Source organism: Diorhabda carinulata, chromosome 10, assembly GCF_026250575.1.
Source record: "Diorhabda carinulata isolate Delta chromosome 10, icDioCari1.1, whole genome shotgun sequence".
NCBI lineage: Eukaryota > Metazoa > Arthropoda > Insecta > Coleoptera > Chrysomelidae > Diorhabda > Diorhabda carinulata.
The window spans coordinates 5,185,434-5,204,736 of NC_079469.1; the positions used below are offsets into that span (position 1 = coordinate 5,185,434).

The following is a 19,303-nucleotide window of genomic DNA, read 5'->3' on the forward strand; positions in this document are numbered from 1 at the left end:
AAGCACAACTATTAATAATAATTTTAATCTAAATAACAATATGGCGGCTGGTTGTGACTTCATTCTAAAATAATATGATTGCTAATGGAAAGAGACGGAATATCAGTATACCACTCTGTTTCTCTCTCTACTCTATGCTATTTGTATCATCATGACCTCTAAATTTTGAGTGGTGGAAACGGCAAAGAATGAGAATAAATTTTGATTTTAATACCGATTAGAGAAAGATAAAGAGTGATAATCTAAGTATCAATGGTACAATTCCACTTAACTCTATGGCTATTACGCCAATAAAATACTCTCCTTGTTTAAAAAATTTTCCCCAATTCCAAAATATTTTTAGTGGCTAATTTATTTAAAAAAATAGAGAATCTTTAAAAGCCGCACAATAAATTATAAGCTTTAATTAGATTTTACGTAGATAATAAAAAATCATTATTTTATATGATATTAGATATATTTACTTAAATTTTATAAGTTAATATTTTTTTGATTAACTTTAAATCTGGTAACAGTATTTTGATTTACATACGTGTAAACATTATATCGTGACCAAGTTAAAATTCTAGCAAGGTCATATAAATAATTAATTAGTGCTCAAATATATTCGTAGATCTAAATTATTGTTTAAATGAATTTCTAGACCTACTTAACGCCGGCCCTGATTTAAAACCATTCAATATAACATTTATTTATCTAACTCACCCTTCCATCTGAAATAATTCATTTTATATTTTTATTCCAAATATAATTTCATTTTACAACAACCTTGGTTTTTTTATTTATAGCTATGAATAGTTGAGGTTGATAAATAAAACAGATATCAATTATAATTACAACTGAAGGAAAAACCGGTTCTGAAATTATGGAACAGTACCTATGAGTGAGCTTATATTTTTAAATTTTAGTGAACTGAATAGGTACTAGGTAGAAATGAATAACACATGGCCAATGAGCAAAATAATGTGGTAAGGAAATTATTTTATTACAGCAATACAAAGGCTAAGAGGTTTCTAAGGGAATATATTGACACTTAACATTTAATTAAATTCGATTTTATGTATTTGTTAATATTACATGGTTTTCATTGTTCATTTAAGCCATACGTTTAAGGTATATTCACACGTGTCAGATATAATCTGTGACGATTATATCAATTAATAATTGTTAATTATGAATATTTTTATAAATCACTACTTGTTCTTTCAATATTGAATAATTATAAGTTTCAAATTGTAGACCAAAATGTGATGTATTATTGCATAATATACATAGATATTAACTATTAAACGCTAGTTATTTTTAATAATGAATTTGAATTAGTAATCAAATAATAACTATTTATTACTTGCTCCATACCGCTTTTAAATTTCAAACTGGTTTTTTTTTATTCAAGAGAAATTCTAATGAAAACATCATAATACACTTTCTTATAAACGTTACAATTAAAACTGTCATCCTCTACTTCTTTTTTATTTTTAAACTCATAGAACTTAAGATTATATCGAAAAACAAAGTACTAGAGACAAAATAATTTTATTGGTTAATCCAATATCCACAGAACAGAAAAAAAATATATTAGGAATATAATAATGTGAGGTACTTGATTAAAATTTTTTAGTAACTAATATTATCACCAAAATAAATTATTATTCTCCATATTATTATTGAAAATCGTATTTTGAGATAAATAATTCGTTCTAAATATTATTAATAAATAATAAACAATCCTAGTGGTAATGTTTCTTCGACTGTTAAGTGATAAAACTGTTAAAGGTCAAGGCTCAAATATAACGTTTATCTTTTTCAATGGTTTTAAATAAAATTCCTCATATATTTGTTTATAATAAAACAGAACCAAGTATAAAAAAGTTATTAAATTTCAATACTAAATGATTGTAGTGGAGTAATCACCATTCGTAGTTCTAATAAGTTGTTGTAAGGAGTGTTACGAATAACTAATTTTTCCAAAGGTATTACGTGAAATAAATTTGAAATTGTCACTATTGTATTATTATGAATATCAACAATGGGATAATTGTTGACCTTATTGTAATATTTTTAATGAAGATCATATATTTTATTTCTCATTCAAAAATAATGTATCGCCAGACAAAAAAAACTTCTTTTTTATAGCTAAATCAACTTTTAGTAGACCATTACAGCTATTATTAGACAGTGGCGTAACTTAGTAGGGGCCAAAGGGATAGGAAAACTATAAATATCAGAACTATTCTTGTATTAGACTTTGAAAAACAGGCGTAAAGGGTAAAATAATGAATTTAATTTTTTTCAGATGTCGAAATGGAATGTAATATTGGGATCAATAACGGCCCTAGCTGCCGTCGTGGTATTTCTTGTTGTAGGAATAAAAGCCATACAGATCAATTTAAACGACACTAACAGACGACTAGAAATGGTTCATATCGTAAGTATTGAATTCAATTCACGAGATAATATACATTTTTTTTAATTTTTTGTTTAGATTATGAGACATGGCGAGAGAACACCTGCCAGTACGTATCCTAACGATCCCCATAAAGACAATAATCTTTATCCTATAGGTTGGGGTCAGTTAACTAATGTAAGTATATTTTCCGAACGGATCATCAATTGTTTCGTATACGAGGCGATATAAAAAAATAAGAATAGTAGTATGAGAAACAATTAAATTTTAGAAGGGAAAATTGACTTTATACGAAATTGGTAAATACTACAGAGAACGATATGGTAAATTTGTTGGAGATATTTACTCTCCCGATGAATATTACACTCAGTCCACTGACGTAGACAGGGCTAAAGCTAGTATGCAGTTGGTGAACGCCGGTTTTTGGCCACCAAAAGGAGATCAAGTTTGGGGACCATTAAATTGGCAACCTATTCCTATTCATACCGAACCACTAGAGCAAGACAGTGTAAGTAGTTAGTTAGTATTACTAAATGATGTCACAGGTCGAGAGGATCAAATTAAAAACAAATTTTTTTGAGTATAACGGTTATTTAATTATCGAAGCTACAAACATTACCACACAGGCTTAACAAGTTGTGGTTTTCCGCCAAATGTAATGGAGCTTAGTGTATATTATAAACATAACCAAAAATACATTGATTCTTATTTATTTTTCAACTTATTCTATTCATTGTTGTGTACCTAAATATAAAAGTGGAATTTTTTTCTCATTTGTGGCAAATTTGGAGGGAATTACACATGGTCAATTAACAAAAAACTTAGTTGACTCTCAAAATGTCATCAAAATCTTCTTTTCTTTTAACAAAACCATAGAACTAAAGTCCTAACCTCAATTAGTAATAATCTATTCAATACACTAATCAGCATTACCCAATTGGAGATGGTAACACTAAGACTTCGGAAATCGAATCGACGACTGTTGTACAACGTCGAAGATCAACATCAACGCAGGGATATAAGCAATTTGGTTCAAAAAGAAAGATTCCTGAAGACAGTTTGGACATAGCAGAGGAAGAAAACACCTGCACCACCAAGGCTACATACCCAAAAGTCATCTTGGACTAAAGAATGGGGCGTTGACTTACTAGTAAACAAGATAAGGAAGGGAAGAGTGCGACTGGTAGTACTCGTGTACCACCTCTTTAGGGTTTTCCTTGTTTCCATCATGCTGTACGTTTCTACAACCCACAAAAGCCATCGCGAGAAGTTTTGAAGTCCATCAGAACGTGAACTTGAGGGAAGTAGTAAACGTTTTTGGTTCATTAGCAAATCTACTCAGAGTTAAAAAAACTGATGGACTACATTATGGTTGACCAAGTCACGCATCCAAGGGAAATCAGCTGGGCCAGGACTACGAGGAAAAGAAAGAAAAAAGAGGAACCACTTTTATATCTCCACTAGAATAGTTTTAGCAAATGGATATGCTATTTTAAATCGTTTGTAGTTGTAATAACTGTAACGTTTTTGGTAATTATTCAAAAGAAACAATGTAAATAAACCGTTTGCTATAAAAAAAATGTTAACATAACTAAGAATCACTACATTAGAAACTATTGAACACATACACCAAATTAAAAAGTAAACTTGATAAAAAAAAGAACTAACGTGTCAGGTTTTCGACGAAAAAAGATAATTACCCTGTCAAACATTGTTTTTGTCACACTAGCTTTGTGATGAGTTTTATTATATTATTATATATGTTCGTTAATTAAAAAAAATATTATTTTGTTTCAGTGACATTCAAGTTTTTTTTATGACATTTTCGTGTTTTTGTTTGAATAACTTAATTTAGGCGATTGGATAACGATCGCATTGAACTACGTTACGTTTGGTTACATTAGTCACTTCCCAGTTACACAATTTGAGCACCCAAACGAGCATATGGGCGCACAATGCTTCAAACCCGCGTTCCAAATTGTCGTTTTTCAGATCTGTGAGTAGAGCACAGTTGCGTTTTTCCCTTCCCTAAATGTTTGAGCTTCAAGGGCTTGAAAAATTGTGCTTTAAACACAAACTGTAAAATTGGCGTTTGTGGGAATTTATTTCAAATTCATTTTGATTTACTTAAATTTACATTGGTGTTTGCTTGAAAAAAAATTTTCTAAAGAGAAAAACCGGAAGCCAAATATTCACGAAAATCATAGCTATTTATTGAGGAATTAAGGAATTTTTTTTCCAGTGTTAGTAAATTTTGTTTAGTGGCCATAGTACATTCAAAATTTGATTGATTGATTGATAAGTTTTCGAGTGACAAAAAAAAGTTTAAATTTTATTAACCAGTGTTACCGGACACTTCCACTAAACTCATAAAAACTTTATTCGTTATGTTATAGTGAAACAAATTTCTTTCAGTTGTTGCTTGTGAGAAAACCGTGCCCTAAATATCACAAAGAAAAAGAGAAAGTTAAAAAATCTAAGGAAGTACAAGATTTGCTAAAACAATACGAGGAACTGTTCAAGGAATTAACTGATATAACAGGACAAGAAGTTCACGATTTTGAGGATGTTCAAGATATTTATACTACACTACAAGCGGAGGTATATTTATAATACAAAAATATTAAATTACCTTGTTTCAACACTTCTCGATCGCTTTTAAATGCGCAGTACCACTTTATTTGTTCACCTCTTTCAGGAAAAATTTGGTTTAAACTTACCCAACTGGACACATAACTATTATCCATCGAAGATGCACTTTCCTACTGTTAGAAGTTTTGTCCTTAAAGCTTTTAACGATGATATGAACAGATTGATTGGTGGTAAGTAATATTTTTAAAAAATGTTTGATATATAAACATTAATTTTTTATAATAAAATTTGCCGAAACACAATTGAAAGAAGCAATAAAACAAAAGTTATTACCCTATATATAACCTCAAACTCAATAAAACAATTTAATTTCACAACTTCAGTATGCACAAAATATTCGTGATTTTCAATTAGAGCCACTAGTATTCTACTTATTCACTGATTACATGAATGAAAAAATTCAAATATATTTTAAAATATTAGACAATAATATATCATTATTAATAATGACAGTAACAGGTTACAGTTATCGATTTCTCCCCACCAAGTCTCATATTTAAATAAATCAAATGATATCGATCATTTATAGCTGCGTTCGATAATGTAGTTCGCTGAACAGAGCGATTTGTATCACGTGATCATAAGTTGTACAGATATCAGTTCAGCATATTGATTATAAGTCGATGGCCAGTGTCTGTATAAGTGGAAAGACACATGACACATGTAGAACTAATTCAACTAACCGAAACTTCTCCAAACGCACATCCTGTGCAGAGTTATAAACCAGAAGAATTTAATATCTGCGCGTATGTCTGAAAATTGTCGAGTTTTTACGAACTGAGGCCGTGCCAATTGTTAACTTAATTTAGATGCCATATTTAATTTACCAGTAAAAAGCATCAGCTTCAGATTGTAAACCATTATTAACAATTTTTTGTTACCGTTTATCTTAAATTTCATATAAAAATTTATAGTTTTCTCAATTTCTTATTTGGTCAGTAAATTTCCATTTATAAAGGACTTTCTAAATGCTTTTTTTGTTTTGGTTTTATTGAGTTGAGGAATTTATTTCACATGAGGCATTTTAATAATTCAAGGAAATAATATTTCGAACAAGTGTGCAAAATTTTTAAAAATAAACCCTACATTTTCAGTGAAAATATATGTAAAATTTCCATTCCTTCTAATCATATTTAATAATTAACAGCCAATCATTATCATTTTCTTGAGGTTTTGTTGAATAAATAGTGCATCTTCTGAAATAATATTTAAAACAAAAGAATGCTTACGTTAAGGGTTACAAACTAAGCTTCTGCAAAAAAGCTGAAATTTGAACTATTTATACAATTTTTGAACTATTTCGACACCTAAATATTGAGGATTCAAGTCAATGAACTCATTTCCCTTACCAGTTTCAAGCAGATTCCAAATAAGTGAACATGCGCAATACACTACTGTACTGTTGCCAATTGACTAATGAAAAAAAATTTAAGCAGATTTATTCCATTAAAAATCTAAGTACCATTTTTTATCGACTCGTATGTTGTAGCAAACATAGCGAAATATATACTGTTGAACCAAAAAGGAAACGTAGCAGTAGTGTTACTGGCAGCACTGGCTCTGCCACAAAATTGTACGTTACCATAAAAAGATGGCGAACCAATGGTGCAGATAAACAAACATCTGTCTATTATTTAGTTATTTAGAATTGAAATGCTACGCGCATGTCCGAGAATGGAGCATGCTCACAAACGCAATTGTATACATAGATGTTAATTTAACAATTGCCTTTCTTGAAAGTTTTGAAAATATAACTATAATTCTTGGTTATTTGAAATAATATATATATATATATATATATATATATATATATATATATATATATATATATATAATTCGTAATAACAAATGAAAAAAAAATAATTAACTTTGTGTCATTCGAACTTACGACCCAAAAATGGTTACTATAACAGTGTTATAAGCCTCCCTGGGATAGAGCCCTAGAGCTACACTATACTTCCCTACTACAATTGCCATGCTTGCGCACAACGGATCGAGTATGAATAGGTGAGATAGTATAATGCAATTGCTGCCTCTTTTAGGGGCTCCCACATACGGGGGCTAGCAATATAGGAATTTCAAATATATGGATATGACTATGTCCATTTCCAATACCAATTCTCACATTCGTTTTAAATTACAATGAAATAGTAAAATCTAAATTTGATATTTTTGTTGTTAGGTGTTTTACTCAAAAAACTCATGGAAGACTGGACAACGAAAATAGAAGGAAAAAATAATTTCAAAGCTTTCCTTTACGGAGGTCATGATCAGACTGTTGTAAACTTACTCAGTACATTAAAAATTTGGGATGAACAGTTACCTGATTATGCAATTACCGTATTATTTGAATTATATAAAGATACTAGCACTGATGAATATGGAGTTGAAGTAAGTAATAGACTTGATTTTATTAAAAAACAAGCAATACATAACGGGACAAGAATTTATCTTCACATTTCCCATATTTATTTCAATAATTATCAAAACTTATTTGATGGAGAGTGAAAATATTTGTAACTAACCTTTTATATTGTGGATCCGTTATCTGGTCTCCCAACTCATTTTTATACTATAAAGTCAATGTATTGAAAAAATAACTTGAATTCAATTACAAAACAACTACACAGTGCACTTTAAAAATTACATTTTCATCCAGGACTATAATTTTTTAAACGTCTATATTGAAATGTTTGACAAGTCGTTGATACCTGATAGATTACGAGTGATATTTTTATGATTTGGTTGATATTTATGACGAAGGTTGCCACGTTGTATTTGTTTTCCAATTGTTATAATAAATATGAACTATAGTTACATACAGTACCAATAAGAAATAATAATGGAAAATTTAATTAAGAAGATTTGTATATTTTTAGAGATATATGGGTAGTTTTAGAAAAGATTACGAAATTTTATCACATATTACACAGTAAGGTATTACTCAAACAAAAATGCTGACACAATTGTTGATTTTGGGGACAATAAATCTTACAACACCGAAGACGAATATCACAGGGATGCCAATGTTTAAATTGTAATGTTCCTTCATACACGGATATAATTGTTTTATTTACATTCTAGATTTTCTTCAATGTCAAAATTATAAAATAAAATATATATTAATATATAAACAGGACCGGCTTCACAGTATATATCCGTGGGCGCCTTTATAATAAATTTTTTCTCATACAGTTTAAATCTTTATTATTGGGAAAAATATATATTTTCAGATTTATTTGAGAAATTCCACCCAAGTACCACCTTTCAAGTTGGTAGTACCTGGTTGTACTAGCTTTTGTCCAGTACCTAAACTGAAACAACTCACAAAAAATGTCATTCCTGACAATTGGGAAGAAGAATGTCAAATTGATGACAAGAATTATGTGGTTCCTTCTTTAGGTGGGCCGTAGAATTCAAGAAAAAACTTTTTACTTAAATGTTAATAGATTTTTGTAGATTTAATAAAAATATTAAGTTTTCCTGGTTTTTAACTCAATTCTATTCAATATACCATTAGAGAATATCGAAATAGTTGATAGTCCATGTGTTCATGCCCCAACATCTGTCAATTTACCTATAGAAACCCGCCATGTTGTTTCGACTGAATAACAACTGAGTTATAGCATTTCTTCTTAGGGTATGTTCTGTGGTTATAATTGACATCCGTCATTCACTAACAAAACCACAGAACAATGAGTTTATCCATATTATGCTATGTTGCCAAGCTTAGTGTTGTTTCAAAAATAAATGGAATTTAATGTCAGATGGAATTAATTTTTTTCTTTTTTGATTATAAAAAAATGGCACCATCATATTCGAAGATTGATCATTTAGTCTAGTAATCAAATTTAAAACATAAAAATTACTAATTGTTAATTATATTGAATAAATAGGACAAATAAAATGAAATAAAACATATATTTATCATTTCCACAAATATTTATTAGCAATTTTAGAACGTTTGCATCGTTATTAAATTGCATTATCACAGTCATAAACAGCAAACATAATAAAGCTGACACCTTAAATAATTTTGCTATCGAATCGATGAAAAAACATACTTCTTGTAAATGTAAAATAATCGCCGTGTTTATATATATATAAACACACACGCACGTACGTGTACGCTTTTCAAAATCACTTTAAAAAATGTATGTGCTAGCGACAAGTTTAAAAAACACTAGGCAAATATTTATATTTTAATTTTCAACCAATCCCTGTATATCACAGCGTACGCCCTCCAACCAAATAACATCCACTCGTCCATCACCGAAATTTATTGGCGCGATTAGCAAAATTACACAACGTTGAGAACAAATGACTGGATTTCCCCAATAAAAATTATCAATTAAAAAAAAAGAAAACTGAACAAACAATTAGTAAACTTTCAATTGATGCTTTTCATCGAAGCCCGCCGAATGTCCGGCGTTCCGTACTATAAACGTCGAACCGTCATAGTGCATTCGACGTTCGCCTCGTCTGACAAACAGATGACGCGTCTGTCCCATCGAACCGGTGCAATGCATATACGGAGACGACACTGAAGCAGATCCGTTCGTCGGGGATGTTCGTAAAGAAAATTTGTTGCTATTTCTACCAACTCTGCAAATAAAAAATAACTATCCGTTTCTCCATCACAAAGCTATGACAAATAATCACAGAACTTGAAATTATAAACAAAAATATGAAACACAAATAATAGTTTAATATCACCAATTTTGTAAATGAGAAATCTAACCTCACTAATCCGTCGGCCGTTTGAGAGATCCTAACGTTATTGATGATCCAGTTTGTGGTACCGTCTTCTGTCATCCAACAGTTGGTGCCTTGTAAAACGCTCATCGCTTCGTTTACCAAATGAGTGGTATGAGTTGTACTCGGATTATCGAGATACGTATACGGGGAACCTTCGTAAAATATATTGAGAGTAAAATCGTGTGTTAGATCGTTGAAAGTATCTGTAGTCGTTCTAGTACCGGCGGAATCGACTAAATATACAAGAGCGCATTGAACGCTCGTAAAACTTACTCCTTTATACCACATCTTCGCGAACCTAAATTAAAAAAAATATATTTGGAATACACTTTTTAGTACACTGTTATTAAACTTGGCAACGCTGTAAATAATAATAGTTTCGAGGAATATGCGAAGTTGGCTTACTTATCATTGCCTTGACCGTCGTTGGCCATAATTTCAACCCTAGACCCATATTGGTACACCTTTCCATTGGGATGTATTAAACCAGACGAACTTCCGCTCGCACTCAGGGCTAAAACTATACCATTTTTCGCGTTGGAGATACGAATGGCGCGGTCAAGTGATAAATCAACGCGGATGTATTCGCGCAAGCGCATCGTTATGATACCGTGAGGGGAAATTGTTGTACCGCCAGTGTAACCATCATCTGCATAAATATCCTACGAATACGATAATTTGTAATAAAGAATCGTCACGTCTCTGTCATATATACTAGGCACATTTTCATTAAAGAAGATAAGAATACTTTTAGAATGGGTAAAAGTTTGAATTATAACAATGAAGAAGTTGTGGGAGTGTGTGAAAATAATTCGGAATCCGTAATGTGAAAAATAACTGCAGACATGCGAGAAACATTAAAGCAAACTAAAGACGCATGGGAAAATATATTTTAACAATTAGAATTATTGAAACTCTTTTTGGAATTAAATAAAAGTCCAAGAAGTAAGTTCGTTCGTAGATACACTGCCCGGCATAAAATTGAACTTACATTATAATCTTCAGAGAAATAATTTTTTACTGTAATCGGTTTGGGGACGTACGGGGGTCGGGAGTTTTGACCCTCGTATCTCACTATGTCCCTTGTTTGAAGTTCGTCGCTAGCGTGGGAACTGGTAAAAACACTTCTACTCCTAGGACGGGGTGCATCCTTGCGTCCGTTTTCGTACACTTTAGGTATTCTCGTTATACTATCTGAAAATGTAACTTTAAAAAATGTAAAATTTATTTGTTAACTGGAAAAAACACTAAGAGATTGTGTAATCGTTCTTTCTATACACTTTACAATATATACACCTCGACATGCTATTAAATATCTTCTTTTTAATTAACATAACCTCTCTTCTGACAAAAATATTCTAATAGTCTAATCATAATAGATATCATGAGAAAGGGAAAATAACCTTGATATTCAACATTCAATTATATAAATATGAAATTAATGATTACGCATTTTGTAAAAAAATTACAGATTAATGTTTAAATTCCAATATATTTTCTTTACTTCCACCATTAGGTATATTGTCTAAACGCGGTAGAAATTATTGAAATTGAGTATCACGAGTAATAGCTCAATAAAATCCAGTACAACGTTTCTGTTTAAAGTAAATCTGATGGTTAAATTTCATTTTATAAATATTTTTTAGAATCAAATTATTCTCTGTTCTGTCGAAATAAAATTTTTTATCAAATAAAAGTTAGATAAAATTATGTCAAGTTACAAATTTTCTTCGTCTCAAATTTCAAATATTTTAATTTCTTACCTTTACGGCGAAACACTTTATCACGGGGTTTATCCATTTTAAAAGATTTTTTTGGGAAAAAACGCTAAAACTGAAAGAACTGTTTACAGTAAACAAAGTGTCATTCACAGGGTACTAGATAAACATCTAAAAATGCATTTGACAGAGAAGGCGGTAGGGGTCGTTTAATTAAGAAAAAAACATTTATCAGGGGCGGCGCAAAGGGATATTAAATAAAATTTTAAATATGAATATCTATATATAGAGAATGATGATTTCATAAAAAAACGTGTTATAAATAAAAATATAGAAGAAATAATAGTGAAAAAGATAAATTAAGAAAATAGAAACTATATTATGTTTCAAATGTAAGAGTGGTAAGACGTAACTTTACGATGACAGTTATCAGGACTGACAACTTGAAAATAGCTTAATTAATTTCGAATTATTTTCAAGATTCAGTTATTCAGACCTACACAAACCTAATCCACTGTATATGTACTAAGATCATCTTAATTATATTTAAAGTGGTGTTGATATTATAGATAGTAAATTAAAATAATTGATATAATAATACTTATGGACAATGACAGAAATAATAATGAATGTATTTATTGAATAATCTATTGTTTACAACTCAATATTGTTTTACCAAAATAATGTTGGAATACATTTTTTTCCATGTTGACTAACAGTGCACTATAGTTTTAGAGACTGTACTTATTCATCAACTACAGGCAAGTATAATCATCTAATATTATATGATTATTGACATAATTTATCTACTGATATCCCCTCATTAACTTGTAATAATTGTTATATTTTTTATATATTTAAATTAACGTAGTATTATTAGTGTTTAGAAAATACTAAGCATGATTCATATTTGTACTTGACTATTTTTTTTCTTAAGCTTAAGTATTTAATGATATAAATATATGAAAAAACATTTAGTTTTCAGTTGGAAAATAGTTTGTTCTTGTTCTTTCAAATTAGAAAACATGTTTAAGAATGACTTAAAAAACATTTTTACAATAACAACTTTTTTTATCAAATAAAAATATATGAGATCAATGAAAATAACGTAGGACGGCTTAATAGTTTTATGTGTTCTAAACAGTCTTATTTATTAATGAGCTAATGTGCTATGAAACCATGGAAAATTTAAAAAACATGAAAAAGTAGCCAGAGTTATTATTTCGATATAAATGAAGTAATCAACTTATGATGGCTCTAAAATTATATAAAATAGTATATTTTTTCATTTTTTGTACTATTGCATACATTTTTGGTATTGTTTCGATAATTTTATTAATAATAATAAGGGTCCTTCAATAGTTGATTGAAATATAAAACAATGTACGATGGTTAAAAACAATATAATCTTATTCTCATATTTTGCAAAGGTAAATGTATTACAAAAAAAAACAATTTTTTCATATCTTTTATTGAAATTTAATTAAAATCAAAATGTAAATGAAATAGGATATACATAACTGTGAAATTTGATTGAGCCCCATGAGGTTTATTTTGTAGATAGAATAGGACTTTTTAGCCACTCTACACCTATATCTACAAGATATGTTATACAAGACTTCATATATAATCATTCTGCTTTCAAAATAAGTAGACTCCTACTAAATGAGACTATTTTTAAGAGTTTTTTGTGTCCCACTTCCCAAGATGATAATGGGGCTAGTTTGATTATATGACACAATTGGAGTTTAAGACATGAAAATTTGCATAAATCTACCTATCCCCATACTTTACAATCTGAATTTATAACAAAAAATGGAAAACAAAGTATGAAAAAAATTGTTTTCCAGATTTTCTATTAAAAAAGGGCATGTCAGCGAAATTTGATAAAGCACAATGGGGTTCGATTCTAGATTGAAAGAATAGTCAATTTGGCTTTTCAGCCACTCTGCACCCATACCTAGATTCTATTTTGTACAAGACTCCATATTAATCATTTTGCTTTCAAAACTCTTCCCAAAGAAGGCTACTTTTCTGAGGTTTTTGTATTCTACTTCCCAAGGTGATGATGGGCTTAGTTAATTTGACTATGGACAAATGGAGTTTAAATACATCAAAATTTGCATTGAACTACCAACATCCACTAGGAAAATAAACAACAATAAGTAATTGAATAAAGTTTATTTATTTATTCTTTCAACATCATTTTATTGGAAATATATTGTTTTCTTTGTTCCTGAGATTGCAAACCTTGAAATTCACTCCAAATGACCTAAAAACAAACAAAAAAATGTGCAAAAATCGCAGTGATTCTTTAATTATATGACACATATTCAATGCCTTTTTTCTTTTCATGACTTCATTAAATTAAATCACTTAGGCAGTAATTGCATTTGTTGGAATTCTACTTACAAGCACTGGGTTATAACCAATTTTCCTTAACTGTCTTTCTTTCATAAGAGAATGTCCTAAACAAAGATTTGTATCTTTTATTGTATTATTCCAACCTAAAACCACTACTGCGAACCACTCAAGTGAGCCATCATTAAAAGGATACATTACATCACCTAAAATGTAATTATGGAAACCGACTGGTTCAACAAATTCTCCAGTTTTTTTATTTTTACAAACAACAATATCTGGAAAAAATAGAATGTTTATTTGTGTTTTTGCATTTGCTACGTTTTGTCTTACCAGCTCTAGAAAAATGTGGTAAAATATGATGTATAAACATAAACCTATCATCACCAACTATACTTCTAACAGTATCAATAGTATCTAAAATTAGTTTATCCATAGCAGACAGTTTTTTCCACTGATCGTAACTTGGAGTGAATTCAGTCAACCATTTGGCTGCTTTATATTTTAAATCTGGGGATAATCTATTTCCTGTATAATCAGGACAATCAATATCTATGCATCGATCCAAAGAAAATATTTCTCTTGGTACAGCTTTTGCACCTTTTCCATAAACACTAATTATATATTCTTGATCCATTATTTTATCAGTTAATTCATAGGAATACATATTTCGCAAGCTTAAGTAATTTAAAGAGCATGCTAAGCATCTAGGGTATTTCACAGTTTCAGCTATTCTCTCATTCTTATGAATCTCGTCATAGCAAGCTTTGAAAATATCTGGATCTGTTTTTGGAACAAAATTGAACATTGTCAGGACGTTTAGAATCCGTTCAATATCCTTAAAGCGTATCTTTTGAGGATCTGTGATGTTATTAACAAATTTTTCCGATATTTTTTGAAACACCATCTTGTTATAAGTTTGTACACCAGTACTTAACAGTGCTAAATGAGTGCAAGCCAGATCAGAGAGACGATCTATTTCTGGATAAAGCTTTTCAGTCATTTTTTCAACTTTATCTACTAATTTAAAAGGTTTGGAATATCGTAAAATCTAAAATTGAATAAAAATTTAATTCCTTCAAATGCTTAATGAAAAAAATTCCATTATAATATTATAAGATTGAGTAAATGTATGAGTGAAATAAAAGTTTCACCTTTAATATAGCAGTTAATGATATATCTTGAATGTCCTTTGCATGTTGCATAACTCTATTAATTATTGCTTCTTGTATAGGTAATAATTTGATTTTTGTTTTTGTTTTAAAATAACCCATAGAAATAACTGCCATTTCATCAATATTCATATCATTAATTAATTGTTCTAATGCAAATTCATATTCAAAATCTACAGGTCTTTTACGGCAAATATTTAGATAGAAATAAATGTTTACTAGTTGATCTTTTGTAAGAACGGTAGCTTTTTTAACACATCTATCTATTAAAATGTTAATATAGTCACAAAGTTTGCCTGGAACATAATAATAAAAACAATTGTTCAAGTATAAAATGTAACTACTTACCCAAATGTAATTGATACCAAATGTTAGCAACAGTGAAACTTTTTTCAATATCCCAATCCACTAGTTTCCAGCAACAAAGATCGTCTAGACAGCTCCAAATATCATGGAAGTTGTGCGCTGAATAAGATTCGACAAAAGGAAATTCAGTAAGGCAATGTAATAAGCTGATTAATTCATCATCAGTGATATGTTCACAATTGTCCATTAAACCATCCACAAGGTTATCAAATCTGGTATCAGAAACAGTTATATTGTTTGATTTACAAAAGTTTTTTACTCTTATAAAAGTATTGACAATATCACTGATTGTTGAATCTCTCCAGTTACGATCTAATATTTCATTAAATTCCTCAGTAGAGGTAACGTCCTTGCTGGACAATTTATTCACTAGATTATCTGAAGAATCTCTAGGTAGTATTTTGTAAGCAAAACTGTTTTCGTGATCAACAAACACTTCTCTATTACTTTCGTACAATGTCGATGTATGTAAACTTACATTCGACTCACAATAAAAAAATAGATTTGAGTTCACATTTAAAATATTAGCTGTAGGCGTTGGGTTATACTTAAAACATTTTATGTGTTTCGGTTTATAATAACGAAAAATGTGCCTTAACATTATTTTATGAAATCTAAACAAATATGTAAGGTTATATTTCTGCTTCTTTTATCATTACAATAATATAAATTTGCGTCCGCATTCCAACAAACAGTTACTAAATTACAATATAATAATTACTCATTTGTTGTTCTTCGAGTTGTATAAATTCACATTATTTCAGGAACTAAATAGGAGATGAAAACTTGAAGAGCTCAATACTATCTATGGGTTTTATTTATTAATGGAAACCATGGATTACCTCCACCCTCCATAAATATATAGTTGTAACTTTATACATTAACTTTTGACGTATTTTCTTTATGACATCTGTCAATTTCTCCTTTTGTAGCGAATCTCGAGCAGTCGACTATAAGATATTCCTTAAATTACTTAAGCAAACGACCAGTTTCAGGAGAAAGAAGAAGTAACCAATTTATCTCTGTAATGTACAAAGAGAAACTACGCAGAGTAGCGCAATCTGTACATTTTTTAAGAGATACTTAAATTTAATGGCAAATTGATGGCAACAATGTGTAGATATTGAAGGGTATAGAAAATATCCACACTATTTCCGCATTTTTATCCGCAAGATAATTTTTCTAGAAGTAAACAAGAATTAGTGCATGGAACAAATAGAAAATAAGAAAAGGAAATTTTCTTAATGTGGGTTGCATCACACAGGGAATCAAAAAGAGCAGTAATTTTCTGGAGAAGGATTAAGATTCCTGTTATCCTGGAATAAGAACTTGAAAGTAGATAACCTCAGTCAACAATTAAATGAGAGTTTGGATATTCAAAACTATTTCTAACAAAATACAATAAAATAATCGATTTAACTATTTAAGTAGAAGCAATTTACGCATTTTTACGGAGCTCGTGAAAATAAACTATCGATTGATTTGACACCTTCTTCTGTAATTCATTAATGAATATTTGTGATCGCTTCTAACCATTTTATCCTCCTCTGGTGGCATAATTCTCCCGTGGTTCTTGTCTTAGTCCAGTTTTTAATAATGTGGAGCCATGACAACCTCTTTTCGCCCAATCCTCTTCTATCTTTCCTTATATCAAGAGTTGACGCAAATGGCACCTCTCACTCCATATCATATGTTCCCCCTCCGAGGGATCAGGTCCATCGAATCTCTGGGAGGTACGGAATACCTTGCAGCGTAGAGGGAGGTCCATTTTTTAAGATAGCATTTTGCATTACATTCAGATTATAGTTATATATTGCAAGAAATAAATTATTTAATTTTTTTTTATAAAATGTTATATTTTTTGGGTCTGAGCGAGAGTACGGTCCCAGGCGTGCTCCCCACTACTGGAAACTGCATATTTTGTGGAGAAGCTGGTGTTTCCAATCAGGTTTTACTAACTCAACTGATTTGGATTTTTCTATTACCATTACTAAGAAGTTCAATGTCTCAAAATATTTAAATTGGGACCAAAATAGCAGCGTTTGATAAATATTAAGTAGATACAAATTCTATTACAATATTGTTATTTTTCCCCTTTTCCCAACATATGTACATCTTCCCTTTTGGTCATTTGCATTACCCATTGTTCCTTTGTATGCTTAGGATGAAAAGATGAAGGGACATTAAAAAAACATTAATTGAATAAAGTATCATTTTTTATTTTCACATTCCAAAAATGAATATAAACTAAAAAAAAATATTTCTCTGTAAATAGTTTTTTTTAATATTTTTTCCACTCCATTCCATCCGGGGGCTTAACTTCTACCTTTTGTTTACTGATTTCATTCCAATTAGTACTCAGAACTGTACCATTACTTTCCATCTAAAATAATACTCAAACTATTAGAATGTGGATGAGCGAAAGTATTATTCTTGGGGAGAAGAAAATTTTACATTGTATCCATCTATTTTCAAATATGGGAAGGGATTTTCAAGCAAAGACAATGATGCTAATAAAAAAAGTAATTAGAAACACAATTTTGACAATTTCATTACCCAAAGGGGTTATTAATTTAAACAATTGGTGGATCGAACGTGTAATTTGTAGGAAAATGCTTCCTTAGAATGTCTTTATAACAGATTATAAAATATACTTAAAAAATTGTTATTGAAATGTGAAAGATTGATAAAATATCATTTTGACTACCTATAATCAGAATAATAACAGTAAGTAAGATGTTATTTTTTTATCCTTACTGTATATTATAATTACCAACTAAATAATTATAAATTTTCAAAATATTTTCAATGAAAAACTGAATTTTCGACTATTATCTATAGTCAAATCAATACATTCTAAATAAATTTATATAGATACTTACAAAACTCTTGTTCATAGCACGTTTAACTTCATCCCCGCCATTGCTATAAATTTCTTGAAATAATTTATTGACGGCATCATCTCCTTCTGGTTTTTCTTTTGCTTCTTCTTCCATTATTTCTTTTACAACTCTATTCCAGTCTGTGCCTTTCTTTGAAGTTGGGTAAGCTGGTGGACCACTAGTGATTGGTTCTGGTTCTGAAGATAAACTAAATTAGATATAATTTCACAATAAATGAGTAATTCCTACCCTTAGGGATCACTTTTATTTCTTTATCCTTTGGAGCTCCTTCTAATTTTTCCCATCTCAATCCTTCGCTCTTTTTTAATTTGATTTCAATCTGCAATTAATTTAGTTTAGGGAAATATAACATTTTATTATAAAAATAACATTTACCTTATATGGCGTTAATTTATAACTACTTTGTTCGACTATTATAGGATTAGATAAGTTTAAACACAGATCGCAAATATCAAAATCGGGATGAGATATCTTTATTGAAACTTGATTAGTCGAAATTGTTAATTGTAAATAATCCTCTTTTACGTTTTTTACTAAAACAGTTATTATAACAGCTGCATCAGTTTGATACCATTCGTATCTAATGGGCAAAGTAGCCTAAAAAGGAGATTAGACCCTTGACATAATTATTCCTGTTTTTATTTTTTTCCTAATGTAAAATTTTCTTAATTGAATTCTCTAATTATAAATACCTTGTCTTCTGTAACAACTTGTTCCTCCATGGATAATTTTTTATTTACACTTTGAGTTTCGTGAAGAAAAATTGTAATAAATGCATTTAGACATATAGATGTTGATAGATTTGACGTTTCTGCTAATCTTTCATTTGGTTTGATGTCTTCAAACATCTACATATAAAGTCAGGGTTTTGTAAATCGAATTTTAAATTTATATTTAATGATGACATACTTTCAAATACATTTATTTAACTTCAAAATTACGTAAATATTATTTGGGTATTATACA

The 19,303-nt window shown here is 29.7% G+C and overlaps 4 protein-coding genes across 6 annotated transcripts; 1 reads left to right on the forward strand and 3 right to left on the reverse strand.

Moving 5' to 3' along the window:
• The first annotated feature begins 790 nt into the window (after nucleotides 1-790).
• LOC130898379 (prostatic acid phosphatase-like) lies at nucleotides 791-8,541 on the forward strand. Of its 2 annotated transcripts, none has more exons than XM_057807630.1 (8): nucleotides 791-968; nucleotides 2,297-2,428; nucleotides 2,486-2,584; nucleotides 2,679-2,915; nucleotides 4,823-5,008; nucleotides 5,106-5,229; nucleotides 7,242-7,450; nucleotides 8,293-8,541. In XM_057807630.1, exons 1-8 carry the CDS (start codon nucleotides 945-947, stop codon nucleotides 8,470-8,472), a joined length of 1,191 nt encoding a protein of 396 aa, XP_057663613.1. In that variant the 5' UTR covers nucleotides 791-944; the 3' UTR covers nucleotides 8,473-8,541. The 2 variants fall into 2 exon arrangements, with proteins under 2 accessions (XP_057663613.1, XP_057663614.1); XM_057807631.1 differs by lacking the exon at nucleotides 791-968 and adding an exon at nucleotides 1,796-1,973.
• Nucleotides 8,542-8,982: 441 nt separating this feature from the next.
• On the reverse strand, nucleotides 8,983-11,732 carry LOC130899065 (uncharacterized). Of its 2 annotated transcripts, none has more exons than XM_057808798.1 (5): nucleotides 11,581-11,732; nucleotides 10,809-11,023; nucleotides 10,223-10,479; nucleotides 9,801-10,115; nucleotides 8,983-9,664 (listed from the first exon to the last, which is right to left on the reverse strand). In XM_057808798.1, the coding sequence occupies exons 1-5, from the start codon at nucleotides 11,615-11,617 to the stop codon at nucleotides 9,439-9,441; spliced, it is 1,050 nt and encodes a 349-aa protein (XP_057664781.1). In that variant the 5' UTR covers nucleotides 11,618-11,732; the 3' UTR covers nucleotides 8,983-9,438. The 2 variants fall into 2 exon arrangements, with proteins under 2 accessions (XP_057664781.1, XP_057664782.1); XM_057808799.1 differs by having other exon boundaries at nucleotides 10,809-11,011; nucleotides 11,581-11,716.
• A 1,967-nt stretch (nucleotides 11,733-13,699) lies between these two features.
• LOC130899066 (FAST kinase domain-containing protein 5, mitochondrial) lies at nucleotides 13,700-16,332 on the reverse strand. Its single transcript, XM_057808800.1, has 5 exons — nucleotides 15,417-16,332; nucleotides 15,051-15,364; nucleotides 14,230-14,947; nucleotides 13,948-14,174; nucleotides 13,700-13,807 (listed from the first exon to the last, which is right to left on the reverse strand). The coding sequence occupies exons 1-5, from the start codon at nucleotides 16,033-16,035 to the stop codon at nucleotides 13,724-13,726; spliced, it is 1,962 nt and encodes a 653-aa protein (XP_057664783.1). The 5' UTR covers nucleotides 16,036-16,332; the 3' UTR covers nucleotides 13,700-13,723.
• A 1,300-nt stretch (nucleotides 16,333-17,632) lies between these two features.
• On the reverse strand, nucleotides 17,633-19,291 carry LOC130899069 (protein SGT1 homolog). The gene is made up of 5 exons (XM_057808813.1): nucleotides 19,030-19,291; nucleotides 18,713-18,934; nucleotides 18,566-18,656; nucleotides 18,317-18,513; nucleotides 17,633-17,817 (listed from the first exon to the last, which is right to left on the reverse strand). Exons 1-5 carry the CDS (start codon nucleotides 19,183-19,185, stop codon nucleotides 17,716-17,718), a joined length of 768 nt encoding a protein of 255 aa, XP_057664796.1. The 5' UTR covers nucleotides 19,186-19,291; the 3' UTR covers nucleotides 17,633-17,715.
• Nucleotides 19,292-19,303: the final 12 nt, after the last annotated feature.